The sequence below is a fragment of the Euprymna scolopes genome, chromosome 41 (assembly GCF_053919585.1).
Source record: "Euprymna scolopes isolate OS-2025 chromosome 41, ASM5391958v1, whole genome shotgun sequence".
Classification (NCBI taxonomy): Eukaryota; Metazoa; Mollusca; class Cephalopoda; order Sepiida; family Sepiolidae; genus Euprymna; species Euprymna scolopes.
Window position 1 is genome coordinate 60,779,130 of NC_136522.1, and position 18,838 is coordinate 60,797,967.

General features: G+C 33.8%; 1 protein-coding gene across 2 annotated transcripts in view; it reads left to right on the top strand.

The window, feature by feature from the left end:
• LOC145266530 (bone morphogenetic protein receptor type-1B-like) overlaps positions 1-18,838 on the top strand; it is a 283,711-nt gene that overhangs the window by 226,251 nt on the left and 38,622 nt on the right. For both annotated transcript variants that reach the window (XR_013864736.1, XM_080122290.1), the window contains exon 6: positions 6,414-6,606. Coding sequence is in view for 1 of the 2 variants with exons in the window: in XM_080122290.1 (XP_079978416.1) it covers positions 6,414-6,606 (193 nt within the window). In the remaining variant the exon portion in view is untranslated. The remainder of the gene's footprint in view (positions 1-6,413; positions 6,607-18,838) is intronic.

The window sequence follows — 18,838 nt, forward strand, 5'->3', positions numbered from 1 at the left end:
TATATATATATATATATATATATATATATATTATCTTGAATTTAATCAGTAAAATAGAGATCTGAGTTTGTTCTTTCTTTTGTGTGCATGAGATTGTTTCCCTTCCAGCACGACAGATTGACGAAGAGGCAACATATCAACCGATCGTGAAGTTGAGACTAACCAAATCGATTGATGGGTCTTGCCACGCTAAGATACCTTGCGAAGGACGAAGCATGGGTCACATTTGATCCGTGACCGAGGATTGACTCTTCTGTGACAAAGGGATCCCATGGGAAGGGATCGCTTCATGTCTTCACAGTCTAAGCCATTTCTGAAATAAGACGAGATAAGAAAGAGGTGAAGCGCAGCATCAGAACAGATACTACACTGTGATCTTGGAAAGGAAAGGTTGTTAATCGCCTAAGGTGTCCCTACTTGGGAATGCCGATGGGGCTGCCCAGGCATTTTTTGCAAGCCAGAGTGCTCCTTGTGGGGATGGGGCTCCTCAATTCCACTTTCTGACCCTTGTGTCACATTTTCTCGCTGTGAGAGGCAGATAAATATAATTTATTCAGATATACAAATTTTTATTAATGTTTTTTTATATACTTTTTTTTGCTGCCATCTTTTCCACTTGAACACTTCAGCCCCTGCCCCACCACGACTGCCATATTTCTGTCTTTTTATTAGTGAGTGTATCTTCTTGCCCTTTTCTAAATCATTGGGGTAGGAAAAGAAATAATTCTGCCATGACATAGGAGGGGGGGGGAATCGAAGAACTCCTTCCTCTACACACACAAACCTTCTGCCACTTGCCCCTCTTGCTCTCTCTTACTGAAGGCTACCCTTGCTTCAGTTTAGGAAAGGAGAAGGATTTCCTTTTTCTATTTTCTCCCCTCCCAACTCCATCGTTTTGCTTTCCCCCTCCCCCCTTTTTCTTTTTTCCTCCCCTTTTTCTTTTTCCCCCCTTTTCCTTTTCCCCCCTTCCCCCCCCACCTTTTCTTTCTCTTCCTTTTTTCTTTTTTCCCCTCTTTTTGTTCATTTTTTCCTTTTTCTCTCTTTCACCCGTTTTCTTTTCCCCTTTTTTCTTTCCCTTTTTTCTCTTTTCCCCCTGTTTCTTTTTTTTCCTTTCTTCTTTGTTTCTCTTTTTTTCCTTTTTTTTCCATTTTTTCACTGTTTTTTTTATCCTTTTTCTTTCAAACTTAATATCACTTAATAAATTCTACAATTTTAAAAAATTTTTCCCCCTCTTTTCTTTCTCTTTTTTCCTTTTTGTCCTCTTTTCCTCCGTTTTTCCTTTTTCTTCCCTTTTTCTTTTTCTCCCTCTTTCCTTCATCTCCTTTTTTCCTTTTTCCCCCTTCCTTCTTTTTTTCCTTTTTTCTTTCTTTTTCTTCCTTTCAAGCTTAGTATCAATTAATAAATTCTACAATTTTTTAAATTTTTTCCCCTTTTTTCTTTCTCTTTTTTCCTTTTTGTCCTCTTTTCCTCCGTTTTTCCTTTTTCTCCCCTTTTTCTTTTTCTCCCTCTTTCCTTCATTTCCTTTTTCCCCCTTCTTTCTTTTTTTTCCATTTTTCCTTTCTTTTTCTTTCTTAGTATCAATTAATAAATTGTACATTTTTTTTTTCTCTGTATTCACTTTGAATCTCCAGCTGCCATATAATGATGGCTTCTTTTACACTGGAATTTTTGTTGTTAGGAATTCCACACTTCACATGATGTATTATGACAGATGCTGTTTTAAAAAAAATATCTCAAGCATATTGCTAGATTTTATTTCTTTTGGTACATTTCACTCCAGAAAACCTAATGTATATGTCATCTAAATATTAATTTACTTGTCCGTGCAGCCAGTGTTAGGAAAAAAAAAAAAAAAAAAACTCATCGCAAAGATTAATTAATGAGAAACGAATTACTTCCCTTTATAGTCGCTCTTTAAAATCATTAAAACCATTTCCTCTCCAAAAATTAAAAAAAAAAACAAAAAAAAAAAAACATGGCTGTTTGTTTACGGCTTCAGGATAGAAAATGTTTGCAAAGTGTACATTTTTAGAAATAGAGAGAGGGATGATAAATTTAGAGTATGTGTGTGTGTCTTAATTTTGGCAGCATCTGTTGGTGTCATTTTTGTTCCGTTTTTTTTTTTTTTTTTTTTTTTGTGAATACATTCAACTGGCTGTTTTATTTTATAATTTTTTAAAAAGTCATATTGAGAGGAAACTAAGTTTATTTTTTTTATTATAGTTTTTTTTTTTTAAATGTGCAAATGAATTGATAGCTGTTCCTTATAATTTATAAAAAAAATTATTCAGAAAAAAAATATTGTATTAAATTTTCATTGAAAAAATGTAAATGTAAATTTTTTAAATCAATTCTTTTTAGCTTTAAAAGGGTAACAAAGATTTTGCTAAAATTGTTTTAAATTCGTCGTTATGTGTTTTATTTTGTTTTTATTTTTTATTTATAATGTGCTCAGAGCATGACGTCATCTGCCAGTTTTCTCGGATTATCAAAATGTAACAATACTACTCGAGGAAAATACTGAAGAAAACATAATATAAATCTCACTTGTCTGTTTAAATGTATGTATGTATGTATGTATGTATGTTTACCTAAAACTTTCAACAGAGGCGACAGATTTTCATGAGATCGGTATCGATTTGAAGCTCAACCCTTTGGACGACAAATATAAAAAATTGGCTAAAAACATTAATTCCTTCACCCTCAACTGGGCACTTTTCAACAAGTAGGGGTCGCTTTTTTTGACAATATTTTTGAAAGTTGTCCTCTCTTTTCGATTGACTAGCCTTAATTTAAACCTATGTCACTTCTAGTTTGGCGGTGGACACAACGGCAAAGACGTCACGTTTTTTTTTTTTTGTTTTTTCACATTCTTTTCCTCCCTTTGCGGTACAGGTTTGAGCCTGCCTGCCTACCTACTACCACATTTTTTTTTTTTTTTTTTATTGCTCAACACATGCCTCCAAACATCCTGGCAATGCCGGGCACCCAGGCTAGTTTAAATATAATAAAATCATCAGGAAAAAAAATAAAAAAATGAAAATAAAAAAGAAACAACGACCGTAACAGTTCCTGTTTTATTCTTGTAAAAAATTGAAAAAAAAAAAACATTTTTTTTTTTTTGGTCAAATAAAATTGAACATAATTAATAAGATCAATTTTTACATGATTTTTGATATGGTTTAAGATGGAGACAAAAGGTTAGTTACCAAATTCTTGTCTCCACATAAATTCGAAAAGATAACTGTTGAGAAGCTTCTGGTGTTTGCACCTGACTGTTGATCCAAATTATTCACAGGTATCTGAAAAAAATTCTGTAATATAATACCGTAAAATATCTACACAGACGTGAAAGAAAATAATAGACATCTATAGAAAGTTTATTTCAACAAACATATAATTGACGTTTCTGAATTTTTTGGATGAGGATTGGTTATTCTTATTATTTGGATTCATCGGACTACTGCTTTGATTTATAATTAAGTAGACTGGGTGCCTGGCGTTGTCCGGGTGTTTGAGCAAAAAAAAAAAAAAAAAAAAAAAAGTGGTAGTAGGCAGGCTCGAACCCGCAACGTGAAGGCAGAAAAGTAGGTAAAAGAAAATCTGACGTCTTACCGCTACTCTATGACGTGACCAGAAGTTCAGAACGTTAAAATTAGTCAACGTCAATCCAACCAATACGATGACTTGCAAAAATGGCTCGCAAAAAAATCGACCCCTCCTTGTAGAAAACTGCCGAGTTGAGAGTGAAGAAATTCATTAATTTCTTCACCCTCAACTGGGCAGTTTTCATTGATCAGATGACAGATATCATCTTGAGGAATTTCTGGCCATGTCTGCTGCAATAATGCTAAAAGTTCAGGCTTAGAAGATGGCTTGCTTTTCTTTTTTGCAAAGGTCCCGGTCTAATATGCTCCAAAGATTTCCAATTGGGTTCATATCCAGGGACTGACTTGGACACGGAAGTTTATTAATCCCATTTCGATACAATCAATATTGTGCCCCCGTAGCCTAGGAGCTCCGTCTTTCATAAATAGAAAGTTAACTTGGTTCATTTTACTACTTGAGAATATTGGTAGGAGTCTTTCATGTAATATTGAAACATATTTTGCAGAATCAATGTTTCCTTCGCATTCCACCAGGTCTGAGCGACCATCTCTCCAAATTTCACCCCATACCATAACCGAGAAACCTTGTTTCAGCGTTGGCTGCAGTCTTAAAGTCAAACTCTTGCTGAGGAAACCTCCATAACTATGTCCTTCCACTGCTGGAACAAAAGGTCATAGGTCTCTCTACCATTTCACGAGCCCAATCTTTTCTGTGCTTGATATTGGCAGGGCGAAGAAGAGGTTTCCTTCTTGCAACTCTACCATAGTAGCCCAGCTTGTGAAGATACCTGACAGCTGTTCTGGGACTGACACCAGCTTGTGTTGCAATGTTAGATGCTTTGCACTGAGGATTCTCTTCAACATTTCTTTTCACAAAACGCAAGGTTTTTTCAGGGGGCACGGGGCAACCTGGATGAGGTTTTGTGCACTCTTTGTCCTCTCTTCTGAATTGTATGATCACTCTATAAATAGTAGAAATGGGTATTGAAAGATTTCCAGCTATTTTGAGAAAAGAGAGGTGTTTTTTGCTTGCTAGGTTTTCTCTGCTGACTGACCGTGAATCCCAAAGGGCTTAGAAGTTTCTCAGGGGACAGATAAAACGAATGCGCCTTGCATGTCAGTACAGTTGGGGTAGCAGGGAACCGGAAACTTTGTAAGAAATTCCATATACAGCCGCCATCGTTTGTGACCAAATCACCTAGCAGGGATATTGCGTCACAAGAGAAAATAAGTCTTTATTTTATTTATTAGACTAGGTACCTGACATTGCCTGGGTGTATGGAGGTGTGTGTTGAGCAAAAAAAAAAAAAAAAAAAAAAAAAAAGTAGCAGTAGGCAGGTAGGCTCGAACCCGTACCGCGAACACATAAAAAAAAAGTGCCGTCAAGTGACGAAAGTTTAAATTAAGGCTAGTCAATTGAAAAGAAGGGATAACTTTCGAAAATATCAGTAAAAAAAGTAACTCCTCCCTGTAGAAAAGTGCCCAGTTGAGGGTGAAGGAATTAATGTTTTTCGCCAATTTTACGATATTTGTCGTCCGAAGGGTTGGACTTCAAAATGCACTTATTGTACCATTCCAACAACTTCTGGAAAGCCCTATGGAAGTCCTCTTGTGTGAATAATTGCGTGTACAGTTCCCACACTGACATCAAACTGTGCCCTTATTGTATCTATAGACACACGACGGTCCTTATACATGAAATTCTTTATTTGTCCAATCAACTCTGGTATTTTGACTTCCTTACTTCTCTCACACCTCTCAGCATCCCTCACAAACTCCCTACATTCCTGGAATCTCTTATGCCACTCAAAAACTGATGCTCGATTCATGCAAAATGGTTCAAAAGCTGTCTGAAGCATTTCATATGTTTCTGTGGCATTTTTTCCCAAGTTTAAAACAGAATTTTGTTGCATATCGTTCTCCTAAAGTGTCCTCACATCCAAATTGCATTTTTGAAATTCACCAGCTGTGACAATAAGATTTTAGTAGGGTGTATTCCAATTCCTGCTGTAGCTGTTCATTTGAACCTGAAATCATAAAAATTGGTCAGCCATATCATAAGATGTATAGCTAGAACATACTGAATTTTCAAGAGTCTACGACAATTTTAAATGCCTGTACAAAAAAGTCTGGAAATTTATTTAAGGCACCTTGTAATACAAACAATCAATCCTTATCTAAAATATTCAAAATTGCAATCCACGTGATCTTTATTTTCTTTTTTTACACAAAGTAATTTTCTTTTCATATCTGTATGTACGCATTAATTCCAAGGGAGATAATCCAGACAGATAAATATTTAAAAACCTTTTTCTCTTCTATTCAAGTGATGGTCCTGGATATGACCTTAAACTATATCCAGTGGTGAGGCCCCAGCTTGTGGGCTTTGGGGAGTGTGGAGCCACCCTTTAATTACCATTGCTCCCAGGTCCACTCTGACCCGGAGTGGTAGTACCTGTTAGGGTCCCAACTATGGGTTAAATAGAAACCGACGTGACAACAACAAATATATTCTATTAAAAAATTTTTCTTCAAAATCTTTGGATTTCGGCATTAAATAACCCAAAAAAAGTTGATATGCCGTAAAACAAAAACAACCAACCAATCTATTCAAGTGTTTTTTTTTTTCATATCTGTATATACGTATTAATTCCAAGGGAGATAATCCAGGCAGATATTAAAAAACCTTTTTCTCTTTGATTCAAGTGTTTCTTTTTTTTTTTTTTTTTTAATCATTATTTTCACCTTTATTGATATGCACCGCCACATTAACAGCGTTTCTTTCCTGTTTTTTTATTTCGTTAGGTCCAGCGAACGATAGCGAAACAGATCTATCTCATAAAGTCGATAGGTAAAGGCAAGTACGCAGAAGTATGGAAAGGAAAATGGAGAGGCGAAAATGTTGCCGTCAAGATCTTCCTTACGACGGAAGAGGACAGTTGGTTTAGGGAAACGGAACTTTATCAAACCGTTTTACTCAGACATGACAACATTCTTGGTAAGTTTTTTTTTGTTTGTTTTTTTCAAATTCCTGATGATGATGTCGAAGATGATGAGAATGTAAGAAATTTCGGTACTCATGCACTTACTGATCCGTGCTGAAATAATTACGTTATCATTTTGAAGGCCATTCTTAACATGGGGGCGGGGGAGTGTTGTGTACCTATTCTGTACTTTCACCTAACAATTTAATAAGAAAAGACATTGGAAAACTTTAATTAAACTTAAAGATGTACTATTTAAAAAATAGCGCGGATCAATAACTGCACTAGCACCAAAAATTTTTTTCTCACCCATCGCCATTTCCTTCCTGCAGAAGCAAATGAATTCCACAAACAAAAGCCATACCTTTTCAAACTCAAAATTTATTCACAAATAACAGTAATGAAAGTTCTTTGGTTCTGGTATAGTCTGTTTGCAAAACGATGTCCCGATTTGCTCCCATACGCATGGAGCCTTTATTTCGAATTCCTATTATTGGAATGTTAGTTCGTTGTTCCTTTGGAAGGATCCATGAATGTTCATGGTAAACTCTGTGGGAATGATGGCGCTTATAATTAGGCAATGTGAGCACCTTGGGACACAAGATGAAATGAGATGAGATCCAATATTTGGTAAATAAACATGCAGAGCAGTTCTTGAATGTCATCCTCAATTAAGATAAATACAGCAATATAAGTTGTCTCTGCTTGTAGAGACTTGTCCTTCATTCACCAACTGTTTGGTGTTCATGAAGGAATTGTCTTGACTCCCTTCAGTGAGAGCCGCTGTTTTTGAGTCTATCCTGATGCCGAATTTCTCCTAGACTGAAAAATAATAGCATGATACAAAAAGCGCGCCAAGTCAAACTATCTGACACATTCAAATTTAAACCAATCACAGACTGGCTACTAGAACTGTGTGGCCGGCCTAAACAAGAAAGATGGCGGTTGTATATGGAATTTCTCACAAAGTTTCCGGTTTCCTGCTTCTCCAACTGTACTGACATGCAGAAGTTCAAGTATAATGTGAACAAACATCTTTCTGCTAAACTCCCTACATAGTACCCCTGGAACTTAGGTCCCTGATAGTAGCCCCCTACACCAAAGTGGCAATATGCCTTGTTTGGGGTGAAAATGTAATTAAAAAAAAAAAAAAAGTTGAGGGAACTTCTGTCATTACAAACAAGCAGAGCGTTACCACTGCTTACTGAGGGAAGACTATCAGGCATATGTACGCAGTGTGATGTATGGAAGTGAAGGTTGAGGACATGCATTGCATAGAAAGAAATATGAGAATGATATGATCGATGTGCAATGTAGAAGTGTAAGGTGAATAAAACTCTGATGTGGAGAAATTATATCTCGACGGCGAGTTAGGGTTGTCAAAAAGTTTTGTGCCTTTAGTGATAGAATTGGAACACAGGGTGGAGCAGGTGCTATTGTGGTTAAAATAATTAGGAATGGATGGATTAAGTTCAGGGTACCTCTGTCATTACTAACCAGCAGAGCATTACCGCTGTTTACTCGGGGAAGACTATTAGGCATATGTACGCAGTGTGATTATGTATGGAAATGAAATAGTTATGGTTGAGGACAGGCGTTGCATAGAAAGAAATATAAGAATGATATGATGGATGTGTGATAAGAGTGTTAAAGACAGGCTTAGTTCTGATGACCTCAGAGGAAGATTAAATCTGGACAGTATAGGGAGATATGTGCAGAAGAGTAGACTTTGTTGGTATGGTCACATTGAAAAATTGTTCTTTAGTTAGTAGATGTAGAACAATTGAAATAGTAAGGGCATTTTAATAGAGGACGGCTAAGCAAGCATTAGAGGAAGTGATAAGAATGGACTTGAGAGAACGAGGGATAACTAAAGACCTGGCCAGAGATAGGGCAGTTTAGAAGTCAATTTCTATGAGCCATTCAATTTTGGGAAATTGATGTATCGATTGCTACTATATTTCTAGAAATTTGCCTAATATTTGTATTAAAAACATCCAAAAATGTTGAAGCTATTTAAAAAAAAGAAAAAAAAATTATCACTTTTCCCATGTTTCTTAAGAACGGTACTCGCTCAAAAAATTGTAACAAAGCCACTAACATGTCTGCAAATGACAAAAGCGTAGTGTAAGTGTGACATCACAGTGGAAACAAATGAAGAGAAGGGAAAGAAAAATGGAGAGGAGAAAGGGCCCGTGTTGACGCAGTAGGAGGAAAGAGTCGTGTCGACGCAGTAGGAGGAAAGGGCCCGTGTCGACGCGGTAGGAGGAAAGGGCCCGTGTCGACGCGGTAGGAGGAAAGGGCCCATGTCGACACGGTAGGAGGAAAGGGCCCGTGTCAACACAGTAGGAGAAAAAGGCTGCTATCGACGCTGTAAGAGAAAAGGGCTCGTGTCGAAGCGAGAGGAGAGAAGACCCGTGTCGACGCAGTATGAGAAAGGGGCCGTGTCGGCGCGGGAGGAGAAAAGGCCATGTCGACGCAGTAGGAGAAAAAGGGGTGTGTCGACGTGGTAGGAGAAAAGACCCACGCTGACATGGTTGAGTTTTTTCCAACCATGTGGCAGACGATATTTATCTTCCAAACTTTTAACAAGCTTTTCAGACGACTGTATATGATGGAACAAATTACAGATATAACGGCTTATAGCAGCTGCAAACTAAAAAAACTGTTAATTTACCTCGAGTGGAAAACTCAGAATGCGATCATATTGTCGCTAACCGGAGAAATACAGCTTTTGGTGCAAAAATAACTAGAAATAAATGCCTTTTATTTTAACTGAAAAAAAACTTGTCTAATTTCTTTCCTTTGTTTTTTGTGAGACTTTCATGCACAATGACTGCTTCGTTTTAATAAGTAAGAAGAATGTTACAAATTTTGCAGGTTAGAAATCTTTTTGAGGGAGTAACGGAATATGAATAAACACCATTAACCAGTTTCCTCTGCATAAATGTTTATTTTTGAATAATAATCAGAGGATCGACCTATCCCATTGTACAATTATGCATCAAAAGGAATGTGTATAGATACAATATTTAAAAGGTTGTCTGGATGTACAGTATTTAAAAAAGTGTTTGTATATAGAGTGTTTAAAAATGTGTTTGTATATAGAGTATTTAAAAATGTGTTTGTATATAGAGTATTTAAAAATGTGTTTGTATATAGAGTATTTAAAAATGTGTTTGTATATAGAGTATTTAAAAATGTGTTTGTATATAGAGTATTTAAAAATGTGTTTGTATATAGAGTATTTAAAAATGTGTTTGTATATAGAGTATTTAAAAATGTGTTTGTATATAGAGTATTTAAAAATGTGTTGGTATATAGAGTATTTAAAAATGTGTTGGTATATAGAGTATTTAAAAATGTGTTGGTATATAGAGTATTTAAAAATGTGTTTGTATATAGAGTATTTAAAAATGTGTTTGTATATAGAGTATTTAAAAATGTGTTTGTATATAGAGTATTTAAAAATGTGTTTGTATATAGAGTATTTAAAAATGTGTTTGTATATAGAGTATTTAAAAATGTGTTTGTATATAGAGTATTGAAAAATGTGTTTGTATATAGAGTATTTAAAAATGTGTTTGTATATAGAGTATTTAAAAATGTGTTTGTATATAGAGTATTTAAAAATGTGTTTGTATATAGAGTATTTAAAAATGTTTGTATATAGAGTATTTAAAAATGTGTTTGTATATAGAGTATTTAAAAATGTGTTTGTATATAGAGTATTTAAAAATGTGTTTGTATATAGAGTATTTAAAAATGTGTTTGTATATAGAGTATTTAAAAATGTGTTTGTATATAGAGTATTTAAAAATGTGTTTGTATATAGAGTATTTAAAAATGTGTTTGTATATAGAGTATTTAAAAATGTGTTTGTATATAGAGTATTTAAAAATTGGTTTGTATATAGAGTATTTAAAAATGGGTTTGTATATAGAGTATTTAAAAATGGGTTTGTATATAGAGTATTTAAAAATGGGTTTGTATATAATTTAAAAATGGGTTTGTATATAATTTAAAAATGTGTCTGTATATAGAGTATTTAAAATGTGTCTGTATATAGAGTATTTAAAATGTGTCTGTATAAAGAGTATTTAAAAAGGTGTCTGTATATAGAGTATTTAAAACGATGTCTGTATATAGAGTATTTAAAACGATGTCTGTATATAGAGTATTTAAAAAGGTGTCTGTATATAGAGTATTTAAAACGGGGTTTTTGTATATAGAGTATTTAAGGTGTTTTTGTATATAGAGTATTTAAAAAGGTGTTTTTGTATGTAGAGTATTTAAGAAGGTGTTTTTGTATATAGAGTATTTAAGGTGTTTTTGTATATAGAGTATTTAAGAAGGTGTTTTTGTATATAGAGTATTTAAAAAGGTGTTTTTGTATATAGAGTATTTAAAAAGGTGTTTTTGTATATAGAGTATTTAAAAAGGTGTTTTTGTATATAGAGTATTTAAAAAGGTGTTTTTGTATATAGAGTATTTAAAAAGGTGTTTTTGTATATAGAGTATTTAAAAAGGTGTTTTTGTATATAGAGTATTTAAAAAGGTGTTTTTGTATATAGAGTATTTAAAAAGGTGTTTTTGTATATAGAGTATTTAAAAAGGTGTTTTTGTATATAGAGTATTTAAAAAGGTGTTTTTGTATATAGAGTATTTAAAAAGGTGTTTTTGTATATAGAGTATTTAAAAAGGTGTTTTTGTATATAGAGTATTTAAAAAGGTGTTTTTGTATATAGAGTATTTAAAAAGGTGTTTTTGTATATAGAGTATTTAAAAAGGTGTTTTTGTATATAGAGTATTTAAAAAGGTGTTTTTGTATATAGAGTATTTAAAAAGGTGTTTTTGTATATAGAGTATTTAAAAAGGTGTTTTTGTATATAGAGTATTTAAAAAGGTGTTTTTGTATATAGAGTATTTAAAAAGGTGTTTTTGTATATAGAGTATTTAAAAAGGTGTTTTTGTATATAGAGTATTTAAAAAGGTGTTTTTGTATATAGAGTATTTAAAAAGGTGTTTTTGTATATAGAGTATTTAAAAAGGTGTTTTTGTATATAGAGTATTTAAAAAGGTGTTTTTGTATATAGAGTATTTAAAAAGGTGTTTTTGTATATAGAGTATTTAAAAAGGTGTTTTTGTATATAGAGTATTTAAAAAGGTGTTTTTGTATATAGAGTATTTAAAAAGGTGTTTTTGTATATAGAGTATTTAAAAAGGTGTTTTTGTATATAGAGTATTTAAAAAGGTGTTTTTGTATATAGAGTATTTAAAAAGGTGTTTTTGTATATAGAGTATTTAAAAAGGTGTTTTTGTATATAGAGTATTTAAAAAGGTGTTTTTGTATATAGAGTATTTAAAAAGGTGTTTTTGTATATAGAGTATTTAAAAAGGTGTTTTTGTATATAGAGTATTTAAAAAGGTGTTTTTGTATATAGAGTATTTAAAAAGGTGTTTTTGTATATAGAGTATTTAAAAAGGTGTTTTTGTATATAGAGTATTTAAAAAGGTGTTTTTGTATATAGAGTATTTAAAAAGGTGTTTTTGTATATAGAGTATTTAAAAAGGTGTTTTTGTATATAGAGTATTTAAAAAGGTGTTTTTGTATATAGAGTATTTAAAAAGGTGTTTTTGTATATAGAGTATTTAAAAAGGTGTTTTTGTATATAGAGTATTTAAAAAGGTGTTTTTGTATATAGAGTATTTAAAAAGGTGTTTTTGTATATAGAGTATTTAAAAAGGGTTTTTTGTATATAGAGTATTTAAAAAGGGTTTTTTGTATATAGAGTATTTAAAAAGGGTTTTTTGTATATAGAGTATTTAAAAAGGGTTTTTTGTATATAGAGTATTTAAAAAGGGTTTTTTGTATATAGAGTATTTAAAAAGGGTTTTTTGTATATAGAGTATTTAAAAAGGGTTTTTTGTATATAGAGTATTTAAAAAGGGTTTTTTGTATATAGAGTATTTAAAAAGGTGTACAATATTTTAAAAAGGCGTTTTCATGTACAGTATTTCAAAAGGTGTGTGTAGATAAAGTATTTTAAAAGTCGTTTGTATGTACTATTTTTATAAAAGTGTTTATAGTACAGTAATTACAAAAGGTGCCTGTATGTAACATATTTAAGAAGGTGTCTATATGTAACGTATTTAAAAAAGGTTTCTTTATGTAACGTATTTAAAAAAAGGTGTCTTTATGTAACATATTTAAAAAGGTGTCTTTATGTAACATATTTAAAAAGGTGTCTTTATGTAACATATTTAAAAAGGTGTCTTTATGTAACATATTTAAAAAAGGTGTCTTTATGTAACATATTTAAAAAAGGTGTCTTTATGTAACATATTTAAAAAAGGTGCCTTTATGTAACATATTTAAAAAAGGTGCCTTTATGTAACATATTTAAAAAAGGTGCCTTTATGTAACATATTTAAAAAAGGTGCCTTTATGTAACATATTTAAAAAAGGTGCCTTTATGTAACATATTTAAAAAAGGTGCCTTTATGTAACATATTTAAAAAAGGTGCCTTTATGTAACATATTTAAAAAAGGTGCCTTTATGTAACATATTTAAAAAAGGTGCCTTTATGTAACATATTTAAAAAAGGTGCCTTTATGTAACATATTTAAAAAAGGTGCCTTTATGTAACATTATTTAAAAAAGGTGTTTATATTTACAGTTTCGAAAAGGTGTTTTTAGGTAGAGTTTGCGAAAAGGTGTTTTTAGGTAGAGTTTGCGAAAAGGTGTTTTTAGGTAGAGTTTGCGAAAAGGTGTTTTTAGGTAGAGTTTGCGAAAAGGTGTTTTTAGGTAGAGTTTGCGAAAAGGTGTTTTTAGGTAGAGTTTGCGAAAAGGTGTTTTTAGGTAGAGTTTGCGAAAAGGTGTTTTTAGGTAGAGTTTGCGAAAAGGTGTTTTTAGGTAGAGTTTTCGGAAAGGTGTTTATATTTACAGTTTCGAAAAGGTGTTTTTAGGTAGAGTTTGCGAAAAGGTGTTTTTAGGTAGAGTTTTCGGAAAGGTGTTTTTAGGTAGAGTTTTCGGAAAGGTGTTTTTAGGTAGAGTTTTCGGAAAGGTGTTTTTAGGTAGAGTTTTCGGAAAGGTGTTTTTAGGTAGAGTTTTCGGAAAGGTGTTTTTAGGTAGAGTTTTCGGAAAGGTGTTTATATTTACAGTTTCGAAAAAGTGTTTTTAGGTAGAGTTTGCGAAAAGGTGTTTTTTAGGTAGAGTTTGCGAAAAGGTGTTTTTAGGTAGAGTTTTCGGAAAGGTGTTTTTAGGTAGAGTTTTCGGAAAGGTGTTTTTAGGTAGGGTTTTCGGAAAGGTGTTTTTAGGTAGAGTTTTCGGAAAGGTGTTTTTAGGTAGAGTTTTCGGAAAGGTGTTTTTAGGTAGAGTTTTCGGAAAGGTGTTTTTAGGTAGAGTTTTCGGAAAGGTGTTTTTAGGTAGAGTTTTCGGAAAGGTGTTTTTAGGTAGAGTTTTCGGAAAGGTGTTTTTAGGTAGAGTTTTCGGAAAGGTGTTTTTAGGTAGAGTTTTCGGAAAGGTGTTTTTAGGTAGAGTTTTCGGAAAGGTGTTTTTAGGTAGAGTTTTCGGAAAGGTGTTTATATTTACAGTTTCGAAAAAGTGTTTTTAGGTAGAGTTTGCGAAAAGGTGTTTTTAGGTAGAGTTTGCGAAAAGGTGTTTTTAGGTAGAGTTTGCGGAAAGGTGTTTTTAGGTAGAGTTTTCGGAAAGGTGTTTTTAGGTAGGGTTTTCGGAAAGGTGTTTTTAGGTAGAGTTTTCGGAAAGGTGTTTTTAGGTAGAGTTTTCGGAAAGGTGTTTTTAGGTAGAGTTTTCGGAAAGGTGTTTTTAGGTAGAGTTTTCGGAAAGGTGTTTTTAGGTAGAGTTTTCGGAAAGGTGTTTTTAGGTAGAGTTTTCGGAAAGGTGTTTTTAGGTAGAGTTTTCGGAAAGGTGTTTTTAGGTAGAGTTTTCGGAAAGGTGTTTTTAGGTAGAGTTTTCGGAAAGGTGTTTTTAGGTAGAGTTTTCGGAAAGGTGTTTTTAGGTAGAGTTTTCGGAAAGGTGTTTTTAGGTAGAGTTTTCGGAAAGGTGTTTTTAGGTAGAGTTTTCGGAAAGGTGTTTTTAGGTAGAGTTTTCGGAAAGGTGTTTTTAGGTAGAGTTTTCGGAAAGGTGTTTTTAGGTAGAGTTTTCGGAAAGGTGTTTTTAGGTAGAGTTTTCCGAAAGGTGTTTTTAGGTAGAGTTTTCGGAAAGGTGTTTTTAGGTAGAGTTTTCCGAAAGGTGTTTTTAGGTAGAGTTTTCGGAAAGGTGTTTTTAGGTAGAGTTTTCGGAAAGGTGTTTTTAGGTAGAGTTTTCGGAAAGGTGTTTTTAGGTAGAGTTTTCGGAAAGGTGTTTTTAGGTAGAGTTTTCCGAAAGGTGTTTTTAGGTAGAGTTTTCGGAAAGGTGTCTGTAAGTACAGAACTTAAGGTGCTTTTACATTATTTCAATCCTACCCAAAGCAGGCCAGAGGATTAGTTTACCAAAAACGTGGTGAGACAACAACTATGGAAGATCCAGTTAAGACACTCAGCTTTCCTATCCTATAGAGGTTAATCACCTGAAGAAGGCCAGAGGATGAGTTGGCCGAAACATAGTGAAACATAAATTATGAAGATGAGGATAACAGTCTGTAGATAAATTTAAAAAAAAAAACAAAAAAAAAACACGTTCCTTATTCTGCATAAATACTGAAATATAATTTTAAAAAATCCTTATCGTTTCGATTATGGGTCATTCAGTATATCTTGAGCTGACCCCTTTTAAATAATTTCAGATGTTCCAGCTGAATTTCAGATATTGGGAGTCTGAGTTTGCAATATTTGGAGCAATCAGTTTGATATTTTTTTTTTTTTTTTTTTTTGCTGCCAGCTTCCCACTTCTGATGTTGAAAGTTGAGTCCACAATTATTGATGGAGGTTGTTTTATTTTTTACTCTCCAAACCATGTCAGGAATCATTTCCTCCTAACTGCTCCTCTGGTTCCCCTCCTCCTCCGTCTGCAAATATCTGATCAACGCAACCTAGTTTTCCATTTCCTCTGATTATGCAGAGTGAAAAATAGAACTGCTTCTCTCCCTCCTGTAGACACGGCCTTAATGGATTGATCAATCGTCTGGATTCCAATTTGAGACATCTGTCCATTTTGTCTAAATATATACCCTCGCGCGCTCTTTCATTTGAGTTCTTTTGACCGACAAGAGTAGCCATAACTTCACTGTAGAACTCTCTCAAACATATTCTTGTCTTTTCTCTTGACATTTTTTTCTCTTCATACTAATGTGCCACCATTTATAAAGGCCCAAAAGCTACTCAAGGATAATGATTAACGATGCATATTATTTAGGTTATTCAAACTATTATTCTCATTTCGCTTCTGAATTTTTTTTTTAGATGAGGATTGCTTATATTATTTGGATTCTTCGGACTACTGTTCTCATCTTGAGCGTCATTTTCACAACGTTTCGATCAATGTAATTTCTGACCTTCAGGTTTATCTTGTTGAACACTGGAATTTAGACGGAATTTCGAACGGAACCCTTTATTTATTGCACGTGGTAGCATGTTCTCGTTCCATCAGCCATGATTGAATAGAGGCCCTAAATAATTCGCAATTGTATTTTTCGGTTGGCCACACTGAGAATTGAACCTTCAACCTCCAGGAGAATATTACTTATACAGCAGATTTTTTTGTAAGTACTCTAACCACTGTGCTATGGATCCTTGTAAATTACTTAGGACTTCTATTAAGTCATGGCTGATGGAACGAGATCATGCTACTCCCATGATGTAAATAAAGGTTTTTTTCAAAATTCTGTCTAAATTCCTGAGTTTGATAAGATACACTTGAAGAAGGTCGGAGGTTATATCAACTGAAAATTGTGAAATTGTGAGAATGAGATTCAAGATGAGAACAATAGTTCAATGAATCCAAATAATAATACGAAACGAATCCTCAACTCAAAAATTCAGAAACGTAATAGCTAATCTTTCTGTTGAACTCTAGACGAATCTGCAAGGACCCATGGCATAATGGATAAAGTACTTTGTAAAATTCTAGTTCTAAGTTACACTCTTCTGGAGGTTGAAGGTTCATTCTTTAGTACAGATGATACTCAGAATGCAATTGCAAATTACTTAGAACTTTTCACCTATCATGGCATGCTATCTCTCTAGATTGAATAAAAGGTTCCGTTTGGACGATGTAACCTCTGATCTTCATCTGTATCTCGAATTTATGAATCTGTTTATCAGAATTTCGAATGGACCACTTTATTTAATCCATGAAGGTAGCATGCTCGCATTCATCAGCCATGAATGGATGGAAGTCCCAAGTAATTTGCATTTGTATTTTTACATATTACTGTACTGAGGATTGAACCTTCAATCTCAAGACGAGTGTCAAGTACAGCTAAATTTTACCAAGTACTTTATCCGTCCAGTACCAAGGTGCTAGTAATACAATAACGAATTACTTGAGACTTCTACCCCGTCACAGCTGACGGAATGAGAATAAGCTATTCTATGGATTAAATAAATCGCTTCGTTCAAAATTCCATATAGATTCCAGAGTTTGGCAGAAAGATACACCTGAAGAAGGTTGGAGGTTACATCGTCCAAAATGTGAAAATAACACTGAAGATGAGAACAATAGTCCGAACAATCCGAATTCTACGAAATAAGAGTTTGTATTTACATTATTCTCGTCTTTCTTGCAATTTTTTTCGCCTGACACTTTAAGAAGAATCGTTAGCGGACCTGAATGAGAATCACTTCCACAATTAATATAATTCCCTATAATTTTTATAGTATGTTTTAATATGTAGTATGGTTTTCGAGGTTGAAGGTGTTTCTTCCGAACGCCGTTCTTAACATGGGGAGGTTGGGGGTGTTTATACTATGCTGGGTTATGCTAAAAAAAACAAAAAAAAACAAATTGCAGAATACCGGTTAAAATTATGGTGGGATGGGGGGGGGGGTGATTCTCGTTCAGGTCTGCTGAATCCTTTAAGAGTTTTGCTTTCATTTTCATTAAACAAATAACTACAATGAGGATCTCTATTATTTTTGTCAAAATTGGAAATATTTTCAAATTTTCACCAAATAGCTCCACTGTGTTGTGGATGCCTTGGGAAAGGCAAAGACCAAAGAAGTAAACCCGACAAAACATCCAGTTTGGAGTTCCAATGGGCAGATGGTGAAGCACTGCAACATTTTTATTGCAACTCCTGCAACTATAGTGGCTCCGACTATATTGGGTTACCTTTCTGTTGGACTTTGTTTGTAACACTGAGAGGGGCACTCTGGTAACTGGGCAAGCCTAGGTCTCCTTATCATCTGCCCAGGCCTGCATCCAGAGAGCCACTTCCAGCTTCGAACTGTATAGTCACATCAGATGCTGCAGTGCACCAGACTAGATGCAAAATACCATCGGGTTATTAGAAGATTGCCATCAATATTCTTATCTTGATCTTGCAACATTTTGGTCGATGTAACCTCCTACCTTCTTCGGGTGCGTTTTATCAAACTTAGGAATCTGTATAGACTTTTGAACAAAAGCCTTTATTTAATCCACAGGGGAGTAGCTTATTCTTGTTTAATCAGCCATGACCGGGTAGAAGTCTTTAAGTAATTCGTAACTATATTACTAGCATCACATTGGGAGCTGTGGCGCAATGGATAAAGTGGCAAGCGCTAATCAGTTCTAAGTAAGTCTTCTGAAGGTTGAATGTTCAATCCTCAGTACAGGCAATGCTAAGAGAACAATGACAAAGAATGACTTCAGATTTCTACTCGGTCATGACTGAAAGAACGAGAACAAACGTGGATGAAACGAAGGTTTTCATTTGAAATTCTGTAAAGATTCCTCAAGTTAGACAACATGCACCTGAAGAAGCTCAGGGGTTACATCAGCCGAAAGAGAGGTAGACCGTGAGTTTATTTTTCGCAGCTTCGTTACTCTCGCTTCCTTTATTTTGTCCTTTAGTCCTCACATTCCATGAGCGATGTTTCTGACAAAAGGAGAAGAATTGCTGTTTTCTGGATTGGAATCTATCCACCTGACACTTATTATTGGCTAGTTTTTACCTTGAAAAAAATTTTTTTTTTTTTTTTTTTTTTTTTTTTTCAGTTAATTTATTTTTTAACTCTTTATATCAAGTGGCTTTATGCCTTGTCTGAAGCAATTTCCATGAAAAGGAAAAACAAAATTTCGTGACTATAAAATTGGAGATGAG